This window comes from Geospiza fortis, unplaced genomic scaffold (genome assembly GCF_000277835.1).
Source record: "Geospiza fortis unplaced genomic scaffold, GeoFor_1.0 scaffold285, whole genome shotgun sequence".
NCBI classification, from domain to species: domain Eukaryota; kingdom Metazoa; phylum Chordata; class Aves; order Passeriformes; family Thraupidae; genus Geospiza; species Geospiza fortis.
The window spans coordinates 2,047,175-2,058,944 of NW_005054403.1; the positions used below are offsets into that span (position 1 = coordinate 2,047,175).

The following is an 11,770-nucleotide window of genomic DNA, read 5'->3' on the forward strand; positions in this document are numbered from 1 at the left end:
CCAGACAGCAAACACAAACTGCTACAGTAATGCACATGAACACTCCTGGAAAAACTGGTGCTCATTCTGCCTTCCTTTTGTAGTCCTTCTGACTATGAAAGGCACAGACTGAACAAGAAATCTGAGATTATTTGTTTTCATATCTTTCTGTAAGGTTGTGTGAGCTGCCTTTGCATACTGCAGGCAACGAGAGAGCTTCTATAGGGAGTGTTCTCTTGTGTCTCGAGGAGCTGTGTCTTACAGACTGCTGTGAATTGAAGCCTTTTTAACAGTGAAAGCTTTTTTCAGAGGTTACTGTAGCTGTTTTTAACTGAAGAAAAAATCTGATGTGTTGTTTTTTTCCCTCCAAGGTGTGATTTTTACTATTGCCCCAGTCCTTACAAGGTTACAGCCTTAGGCTAATATCTTGATTTGGTAAAGTTTGGTGAAGCTGTGAACAAGTTAAGTTTTGTGAGAGGATATACCTCAAGTGAGAGTATCCTTCCACTTTGCAATAATGCCTGATGTTCTTTCTAGGTCTGTGAACTTGATATCATCTTCAATTTTGAAAAAGCCTATTTCATTTTGGATGAGTTCCTTTTAGGAGGGGAAGTTCAGGAGACATCCAAGAAAAATGTTCTTAAAGCCATTGAACAAGCAGATCTTTTACAGGAGGTAAGCACATCCAACTTCTCTGGCCAAAGTGTCAGCATGGTAGGCTGGGACTCAGAAACCTCCTGTTCCTCTAAGCTTCTAGAAGGTATTTTTTAGCATGCTTAGCATGTAGTTTCAGCTTGTTGTCCTGAGTTAGCTGCTCTTTTCGTTTGGTTTGGCATGTTGACTTTGTAACCTACTGTGACTTCATGTTCTGCTAGTAAATGCAAGTGGCTGTTCTGTGTTTATACTTCTATAATTGTAGATCATGTTAATTTATCTTAGTGTTGTTCATGTGTCTTTCATTCCTTCTTTTTATTTATTAACCATTAATTTTTTTTCTCATACCTGATGCATGTTCACTTCTTTACTTTTTCATTGCTGAAATCCAGAAGCTAGACTCCCTTCTTTGAGACTTGTTCAGGTATAGTTCTGATTAGTTCTTAGACCTGCTTTTCTGCTATAATAGCTGCTTACTGAGGAACATTTCCAAGCTGACAAAGCAGTAATAATAGTGCCGTAGAAACATAATAAAGTATAAGAACATTGTTTTTTTCTCTTTGAATGCTTTTGTTGTTTTTTATTATTATTGAAGAATGATGGATTGCATGTCTACCATTTTCTAAAAAAAAAAAAGTGATATGAAGGGGTTCAATGGTATGGAAAAAATTAATATAATTTCTCCATATTTCTCCATCCTGTGCTGGTTTTGGGTTTATCTGATTTTGTTTGTTTTTTTTTTTTTTCCTTACTGAAATGTTCACTGTTAAGGTCCTTGGCTGGTGTGCTGGGGAATCATCAAGTCTTGTGTGCAAGTCAGTGAACATATGTTTTAACAGTGATGGTTCACCTTTATTTTTTAAAATCTACTGAGGTTTACTGCCTAGATGCTAGATCCAAGTTGCTCTGTTTCCCCCTACGTGAACCTTTAGTTTGTTGTTTTCTCCTATGAATTAATTGCTTAATTCTTTTACAAGCCTTCTGTGTTCCACTTGGTAGTCTTTTGTTGGCCATAGTATTATTGGATGGGGAAACACAAGGTGATCTTTACCCTGGTAGCTGTTTTTCTTTAATCCCTTCAGAATACATGCAGATCCCCTGCACGTTAAAGTTCTTGTCATGAGCAAGGTCAGCCATTACACACAGATTTGATACCCTATTTTTCTAGAAAGGAAATACATGCACTTATTTACTTCTTGTGTTATGATTGAGTTTAAGTCCTTCTTTACTCTTTGTAGGAATTATCTTAACCAGAAGTCCTGTTGCAGTTTACAAAGAGGGGAGAAAAATAATCTGTTCATTCTCTTGAAATCTTTTGCTCTTTATATGAAAACAGATATCACAGATTAGTTATATATTCCACTTTGTCTCCTGAAAATACAGTTAATTGTACATAAAGTAGAATAACTATGTTCTTTCTCTTTGTTACTCTTTTTGAACTTTATTTTCACTACTTTCTGTAGTGGGGCTGTTCTAAAGAAAAAATACATAATATTTTAGAAATTCATTCGTACTATTTTTCTTTCCAAGCAACAAACATTCTCTTTTTACAGAGAATATGATTTCATACTAATATAACTTCAAGTTAAAAATCTTAGGCCAAGGGAAATACCACTTTTTCAATGTGAGACTTTTCCTTAACCATGGTAGATGTACTCTGATTACCCTTCCTTTCCCCATCTTTAGGAGATTTTGAGTTGCAATGTTTATTAAATAATTCTGATTAACTTGAAATGTAGGAGTTTATCACAGCACCACTGGAGTCCTATGTTGGGTTTCTGTATTTTTCATTCTTAGTTGTATTGACTGTTGATCAAGTATAAAACTACTCCCTATACCTCTGTTTTAGTTTATAAACCCTGTAAAAGTCAGGGTTCATATTAAATTGAGCATCCAATAAATTTGGACTATTTTCTATGGAAATTTGGTTTTGTATGAACTTCTGCTATGTAAATTCTGGGTTTTATGAAGAGAGTTGTTAAAATAAGTTTCTCACATGTGGAGAATTTTTAGTATTTTGAGTTAATATCTGCTTCTCAGAATACTGCAGAACTACCAGACTGAAACATGGTGTGATTCCAAATGCAAAACATATTTCTTGCAGGTTTGTCATGTGTTTGTTTTTGACCATTCAGATTTTAATTATGTGCAACGAAGTCATTATTTGGCCCTGAATACTCATATTGCCAAGTATATATACATACATATGTATGTACATGCATATATATATATATAGTCAAATACACAATATTATTACTTGAATACACAGCATTATTAATTAATAATGCTACAGGTATTGTTGTCTGAAGTACCTTAAAGATGAAGAGCTGTAAAGAATACTTACACAAAAGAAAATCATTACAGATCCATTAAGTGACTGTTTGTGTAATGTTAAGAGGAAGTACACTAAGGCACAAATTGCTGAGTAGTGAATTAGTTCTTAATAGCCTAGCCTACTTGTATTTTCTGTTGAAGTTTTCCAGGATGTACTTCTATGTCTGAGCACCTACTTCAGTTTGTCATAAAGTTCTTAGTGCTGTGAGCTCCCATCACTAACTGCTACAGTTTGTGTGATGGAAACACACCAACTTGTTTAACCCCTCTCACCTTCACATTCTTGTTAGTTCTTCAGGAATGTACTTAGTTCAAGTATTCATTCCCTACCCCCCTCCCCCATATTTATTACCACTTGATAACATATCAGCAGTCAGTCATCAATTTTGGCAGTGGTACCCAGATGAAGGGTAGTAAAAGGTAATTAACTCCAGTACTTCCATTCTTCCTTGTCTCTCTATTGTAGAAATGCTTCTGTTCAAAAGAATGCTGATGATTTTATATCTTGTTTGCTAGAGAGATTTTAATACTTAACTAGTGATTACAAAGGCATGCACTGCTGAAAAGGTGGTTTTTGCTTGTGTGAACAACTCAATTATAGTGAAAGAAATTGGTAGATGCAGTGTGGTGTTGCATGAATGAAATATATACATGTGATGTGTGGAACTGCTAAAAGATAAGCCTGTGCATCATTTTGTGACACTTGAGTTTTTTAAGGCGTGAAACTACCAATGATAGATGTTCTGTACAAAAGAGAGGACTTGATTTATTTCTCTCAAAAGTCTAACTGCTCTGGGGTTTTTTGGATGGCTTCAGTAGTTCAGTATGGTGCTTGGGAGGTTTGTGGTCATTTCCTGTGCTAAAATGCTGAAATCAAGGAGTTAATAATTATAATATTTAAACAGAGCAGTCATGTATATATTTTAAAGCAAATCTGTACAGATTTGCTTCTCTTCATTTGAAGTAGGAAAAATTTCCTAAACATTGGCTGTGAATGAAAATGTTTTTTGTTGATTATCCTAGGGTCATTTTAGAAAAGTATTTTCAAAATTATCCCCATTTTGTTGACCACTGTTCTCTTGTAGGATTTTTTGTGTATTTTTTTAGTATTTGATTGCAGAACATCTAAATACTTAAAAATACATATTTTTAAAGAGGTTTCTAAATAAAAAGGCCGACGAGTCTGTCCACAAATCAGACTTGCTTGTTTGTGTCACTACTTCAGTAATGATCAAAAACTTAAAAGCTATGTGAATGGTTTTTTTTCTTAGGCTTTTGCAGTTTGGCCTCAGGCAGTATTTACTAGTCCTTCCACATGAAGAATAAGAGATAAGCTATCAATTAACCTTATTTTCTTTGCTGTTTCAAACGCTTGCCTCATCCTGTATCCAGACAGTGTTCATGTTGGCTGTGCTTGCCTCATTCTGTATCCAGAAGGGTGTATCCAGACAGTGTTCATGTTGGCTGACTTGCCTCAGATGCTTAGGGTAGCTGCATAGATTGAAGCTTTTGGTTTTAGAATGAGCATCTTTGGAAATGAAACTCTGGTGAATTTCCTGCATATGCTATGAGAATTTTCTTACTGGAGATGAAATGTGCTTATTGGACACCATAGGTTTGAAAGTATGCATAATAGTAGGTATTAGATTGTTTTTGAGATGTGCCAAAACTCCTTCATTTTGTCATTAGCACTGGCAAAATTCTTATATTTTAAGCCTCCATTGGGAGTGAGTATAAGGAATTTTGTCTGGTTTAGGAAACAGCCTTTGTAAGCACCTTTTTATTACCATTTGCCTGAGAAACTGACCACAATGAATGCAATTAATTCAGTCTTCACTTCATGTTTTTTCTTAAATATGGACTGTTGAAATAGACTGCCTTCCTCAGTTGGCAGTGGCATTGTTTGCCTTGGCTGTACCTGTGTTCCCCTGAATGTGGAACAAGAATGAATAATGAGATCTTTATTATCATGGAGATCCAACTGCCTTGACTGCCATCTGCTCTTCACATATAACTTCAGTCTCACTTTCAGGTGGTCAACTTTGTTGATCAGTGGGTCGCTGCAATTTTAAGACATGTATCTGCTTGATTTTAGGCACAGATAATGATCTACAATTACATTTTAGTAGATATATATATATGGAGACCTATGAGAGTTACTGTGAATGAGAAATGATAGATCTTTAGTTCATTATTTAGGGATTAGGAAACAGCTATGATTTTTATGGATTTGGAATCCCTCCCAACTCACAGAAGAACAAGTTGTAGTGTTTTGGTAGCTGATGCTTTTGTAAAATGTGTTTCAGAACTCAGTCTCTGGAGATGTATTTATAGAAGAAAGGGGTTATAGTGCTGTTAGAGTGTTTGGCACTCTCCATGACGCTCAAAAAAGTCATGGCAATCAGATGCAGTCCCAGGTGACTGGGAAGAGGGAAGCTTTGTACCCATTTTTAAAAAGGGTAGAAAGGAGGACTCTGGAAATGACTTAAGCTGACTGCTGTCCATACCTGAAGGATCATGGACCAGATCCTCCTAGGAGCTGTTCTAGGGCATGTGGAAGACAGGGAAGTGATTTAGGACAGCCAGCACGGCTCCACCAAGGGCAAGTCCTGCCAACCCCTTCTGTGGGGCGGCCTTTTATAATGGAGCAACTCTGTCAGTGGGCCAGGGTAGGGCTACAGATGTCATTTGTCTGGGCACAGTTCCCATACCATTGCTCTCTCTAAATTCAAGAGGGGTGGATTTGATGGGACAGTTACATCCAAAGGATAGCAGTCAACGGCTTGGTGTCCTGGTGCATTTCAGTGGTGTTCCTCAGGGGTCAGTAATGGGACCAGTGCTGTTTGATGGCTTGGTTAATGACATGAGGGATTGAGTGCACCCTCAATAAATCTGCAGGTGACACCAAGCTGAGTGGTGCAGTTGACACATGTGAAGGATGGGATGCCATCCAGAGGGACTTGGACAAAGCTGGAGAAGTGGGTCCCTAGGAATCTCAGCAGGTTCCACAAGATCAAGTACAAGATGCTGCACCTGGGTCAAGTCAATCCCTGGTACCTGTACAGGCTGGAGGGTGAACAGGTCAAGAGCAGCTGAGAAGGACTTGGGGTGCTGGTGGATGAGAGGCTGGACATGACCTGGCAATGTGTGTTTGCAGCCCAGAAAGCCAGTTCTGCCCAGGGCTGCATCATAGCAGTGTCCCAGCATGTCAAGGGAGGAGATTCTGCCCTTCTACCCTGCTCTGGTGAGACCCCACTTGGAGTGCTGCATGCAACTCTTAGGAACAAACCTCTAAAGGTTTGTGAATTTAATTGTAGCAGACAGGTCTGTAAACCTTGATATTTCTGTATTTTTAATAGATCATTTTAAACAGTCCTTCTTGTACTGCAGAGTAGGCTTTCCTGCAAATGCTGACCGAAACACACTTGGACGTTTAAAGTAATAGAAAGTATTCCAGAAAATGAACAGGAGAACCTGCATCTTTTTCCCAATTATTAATGGGGGAAGAGGAGGTTAATAGGTTGATATTTAATCAAGAAGATTAAATATCTTCTTGAAAAAATGGCACCAAGTATCCAGTGCCATTATCATGCTTTGACCTCTTCCCATGTTTTAAGATTAAGTATCTTCTTGAAAAAGTGGCACTGAGTATCCAGGAAGTTAGCATTATCATGCTTTGACCTCTTCCCATGCTCAGTCTGATTTTTTTTGTTGTTTCTTTAGGTGTGTATGTATGTAAGATGTGACTAATTCTATTACATCAAAGAAATCAAAATTAGAAGATGTTAAGACTCAACAAGTTGAAGAAGTCTTTCATAAAAGTGTTAAATATACATTCATTAAGCTTTGCATATCAAAGCATCAGAAAGTTTCAATTAAAAATAAGACAAATGAGCATAGGCAGTCCTTGCTGTCTCCTAACTATCCAGTACTCTCTCTGATGTGAATTCCATTACTGATCAGTTTGCAAACTGTGAACTTGATAATTTATTGATATAAGCAATTCTTGTAGCGCTGTTGAGGGTATATTAACAATACACTGAACTCTTTGTAGATTATAATTCTAATAAGGATGTATTTATTCTCTACATTCAACTGATAGATTCTTTTCCAGAGACATTCTCCTGTCCTCAGCAGTAGAAACACTGTGTCAGGGTGATGCAATGAAAATTTTAGCATTGCTGCATGTGCCATAGCTGTTTTCAGGAGTTCAGTCATGTGCTGCTCATCAATTAGCATAGTAAATTCAGTGAACAATTGCAGAAGGCTGCTTGTAAGTAAGGAGTTTCTTACCTTCAAAATCAGGTGCTCTTTCTGAATCCTCACATTAATCTGCATTTTAATAGAACAAGTTCATTGGATGTGGCAGGTTGTTGAAAAGATCAATGTTAATGTTTGGATCTTGAGATTGTGAGGAGAAAATTCCATTTTTACTCTGTTGTCTGAGATAATGTATCATGTTGCAGTGCTACTACCCTTTCCTAGAATTTTCACTACCTGTGAGATGGTCTTAGAGTGCCAGAGAATATTAGGTGGAAAAATACGAATGTCCCCAGGAGGCATCCTGTTGTGTTTGGTTTTAGATTCTCATTTCTTTGTCTTCTCTATGTGTTATACAGATGTTGGGGCACATTGCTGGTATGTGTTTTAGGGCTTTTATTTATTTTTAAGGGAGAAGCTATTTTTTTTTGTTGCCAAGCTGTCTAACAACAATAGTAGTTCTGGTGATGGATATCAAGATACAATAAAAGTGTGTATATTAAATTTTATAAAGGCTGAAAATTTGATATTAGATGGCAAAAAAAATCTGAGAAGACCTATTGTTCAAAACTCTTTGAGAATTCTAAGTATGTTTGATTAACAGATGGATTGATTCAAGTGAAAATGTTGAACTTCTTGCACTAAGCAATACAACATGAAAGTGACTACTCAGCAAGTAACAATGGTGACTTAATAAATATGAATTTTGAATTAAATTGTTACATTACTTCAAGGATGATAGGTTGAATGAAACTTTTCTTCATGGAACAAGTCTTATTATTTATGTTAATAATAATACTGTGTGACAGTTAATTACTGAATGAAATATATGTAAATTTTGTATTCTATTATGCTTTTAATCTGTTCCAGTAATGAACAACTGCTCTTTAAAAAAGTAAAATCTTTGAATTTAAATTCCTTCATGCACAACTGAAGCTTTCTAAGGAACTCTTTACAACATACTCTTTTAAGGTATCAATATCCTGTACCGGGTTAAGAAATGAAAAGTAAACTCTAGAGGTTTTTTTAATGCATCTCCTTGAAGTCTTTGAACAAATGTTTTCTTTTGGTGCATTTCTATTCGCTTTCTTAACAGTGGACTTTTAGGAAAACCTATTAAAATTGTATTAATCTAAAGAATAACAGTAGCTGAAACAGATTTAAGTGAAATAACTGAATTTATATCTTCTGTATATAGTTTAGAGTATTTTAAAGTCTTATTTTAAATGTAAATAAGCTGTACACATTTGGGTGGATGTTGGGTTTTTATTTGCCTTTTTTTTTCATTTAATAGTTGATATTACATTTTCACTGCTGCTTGATTTTGTTTGTAGAGCCAGAATGAAGACTGGGGAGGTTTGTCTGAGGATATCTTATGATTAAGAGCAATCTAAGGCATTAGCCCTTTTGACCCCATCTAAATGATTGGTAACTACCAAGTTTACCATTTTGGTGGCATGGATTAAATGGGTGCTATGCAAAGAGTGCTGCACGTGTAATTAAGTCCTTGCAAGGGTAAACAGAAAATGGGTGATGGGCTTAACTTTCTGCAACACTTGCATGATGGTCTTTGAAGAGTGCTTTGAGTGTTTCCTTTTATTTTCCTTTTATGTACTAACCGCATCAACTTGAAATCTCTGACTTCTACTGGCTTTCTTTGGTGTTGGTAATTAAGTGGGATAATGCAAGTTAGAGAAATGGATACCAAAGCTAATAACTAAACAGATGTTTGGCTTTGTTTACTTACAATCAGCCCATATAAACATGTATTTATTGGAAAATGAGCTGTTTACATCTGCTATGCAAAGAAAATGGGCCCTAAAAAGATTGGGTGCTGCTGCAATTGACTGTGTATCAAAATGCCGGATGCTGCATGACAGAACAAAGCTTATTTGCATATATAGTGCATTGCAACATATTTTTGTCCAAAGCATAAGTGGAATACGTTGTGGCAGTTCTACTAATAAAGGTAAGATTTTAATTTGCATAAAGCAAGTTTAAAACATACACGAAAATGATTTGCTGGGAAAAACTTAATTAGTCTGCTACTTATTTGATATCATGATAAACAAGTAGTTCAGTAAACAGATTGGCTTTTGTACTGTGGAACTGTGGTAATAGATCTAATTTCATATGCAGCTTTATAAATACCAGGATTTAGTTTCCAGATAAAAGAAAACAATTGTAGTAGGCAAAAGTATTTGTAATATGTTCAAAACCAAATTCACAGTTGGTGTATGGGTATTTTTACCGTTTAAGAGTTTCCTAGTATATGATAGAGCCATTGATTTGTGTTAGGAAGAGGAGAGCAGCCAATAATCTGTTTGCATAACAGACCTGAAGAATTAGGGCAGTCCACAAGTCATTTGTTGAGAACAATTTCTTTATGAGCTTAGACAGATTCTAAAACAACTGTAAGAAAAACTTAAGTGCTCAAGCTTGATACTTTCTACATTCCCTCCCTAGTTTTATTGCTTTTTCTGTGCTCTTCCTGATAAGAAGTTCATGTACAAAGAGTGTGATTCTCCTGGTGAGGTAGAATTGAAACGGTGCCTATAAAACTTTCCTTGTAATTAGAACTTTAAAAAGCTACCTACATTGTTCAGCACCTGTGCTATGAACAGAGCTTAGGAGTTGTAATCTTCCTTTTTGTGTCTCAGATGGCTACAAAGACCAATTCTGACACATACAAACTCAGGCTTAGGTAACTGTGTGACTCCAGTTACTTGCCTACAGTATGTCCCTGGGTGAATTCTGTGTGTGGGCATAGTTTTGCTTGAAGAAATGTGCTTTGTCCCATTTAAATTAAACACAGTTGTATTATCTGATGCCCATGGAATGCTACTTCTTGGCCTGTACTGCTCCTTGGAAGGAGTGAAGGAATTTACAAGGTTGTCAAGGTTCCTCAGAATATGGAGAAATAGAAATGGCATCTGCTGAGCTGAGTGGAGAGGGACAGATAGATGAAATCAGAGATGGGGAATAGATAGCCTGCAGTAAGGAGTTGCAGGTTGTATATAGGAATGAAGATCATCTGGGTTAGAGAAGGATCTCCTGAGGTAAAGGAGGTTGCCTTAGGGCAAGGGGAGGAGTTTGGCTCAGAGCTTGGGTGTTTGGATTAACCTGATGTTTAACTAATTGGTTGTACAACTTTAAATTACTTTAATCCTTGTTACTCTGAGGCACAACCAAGCCTAGAATGAGTAGAACTTGGTTTTTTGGTTGGCTGTTTTAGAGAGATTTTCTGTAAACTAGGATGTTGAGTACTACATGTTCCATGTGGCAATTGTAATAAGCTGCATATTCAGAAGTAGTTGGTTTCATAGAGAATGTGGTTAAATTTATGGTAAGCCTTGCATAATACTGAAAAACCACATGAAATCTTGATATACATTTAAATTGTTCTGTGCAAAAATTCTGCTTTCTATGGAGAGCATTTTACAGTGGTAAAGTCTTGGTTTTGAGTCAGGATGCAGGTTGCTCATCACCCAAACTCATGCTGACAGTGACTGTTGTTGAGAAAGCTGGATCTGTTCTCACTCCCACCTTTGTGTTGATCTGCTTGACCTGTGGTTCTGGGGCTCCTAGCTTGTTAGCCAAAACTTGAGCTCATGTAGAGGGAGCATGAGGGAAGTGCCAACAGGAAAAAACCAGTGGCATTGAAAAGGGAAGTAAAAAGCAGCTGCATTTGGCAAGCTAGGACTTTTGCTAAAGTTGATAGTACAGCTTAAATTACATCCTATTTTTAAAAAAATCACAATATCTAAGTGCTTTAAAAAGCCAGTGTTCCACACATCTTGTCCTGACTCTCTGTCTGCTGTGAACCCCCAAGTCAGCCTGCAGAGGTAGGGTCTAATTTACTTGTCATATGCTACACCCCTGCTGTTGGCCTGAGTCATGGGAGTGTAGTGAGGAGCTTTAGCAGCAGTATTGACTTTGGGAGTTTTCAGCTGTCCTTTCTCTCTCTTTCCTTGTGCCAGAAAAACTATTTATACAACCGTTCTACAACTGGATTTCAGATCCATTTAAACTGATTCAATTAAAATTGCTTATTTTAAAAAACATATAGTCAGCAGCTTTTCTTTTCTGTGTTTACAACTTGTGCCTGCAAACATTTGTCCAAGCAATTGTAAGAACGCAGAGTGCTGCAGTACCAGGAAGGAAGGGAGATGCTTAAATGCCATTGCCATGGAAGCTGAATAGTATTGGACGTGACATGGCTTGTTGCAGCAGTATATTCTGGTCAGCTCTTCAAAGGTAACAGCCCTGCAGTTTAAGCAATGCTTCCTTGAGCAAAGGAGAATAAATGATGCAAACCTGTATCTGCAGTGCTGAAAGAAAGCGTTAATGAATCCTTATGTGCCTAGTGTGACAGTTTGCCAAACATCCAGACACTGTCAGATTATCTGATGGAGAACTCAGTGATTTTTTAAAATAATTTTGGCTCTAACTTCACAATACAAAGTGTTCAGCCGTAATATGTGCTTAAAGCATTTGTGTTTTTGTGGTGGAGCCTCTGATGGATTCTTAGAACCATCCTTCC

The 11,770-nt window shown here is 36.9% G+C and overlaps 1 protein-coding gene across 5 annotated transcripts in view; it reads left to right on the forward strand.

Moving 5' to 3' along the window:
- AP1S2 (adaptor related protein complex 1 subunit sigma 2) overlaps positions 1-11,770 on the forward strand; it is a 30,032-nt gene that overhangs the window by 7,852 nt on the left and 10,410 nt on the right. For 3 of the 5 annotated variants that reach the window (XM_031061225.1, XM_005426160.2, XM_005426162.2), the window contains exon 3: positions 517-654. In XM_031061225.1, coding sequence (XP_030917085.1) covers positions 517-654 — 138 coding nt within the window. Of the gene's footprint in view, positions 1-516; positions 655-8,561; positions 8,656-11,770 lie in introns of all 5 variants that reach the window. The other 2 variants (XM_031061223.1, XM_031061224.1) reach the window with 1 other exon arrangement.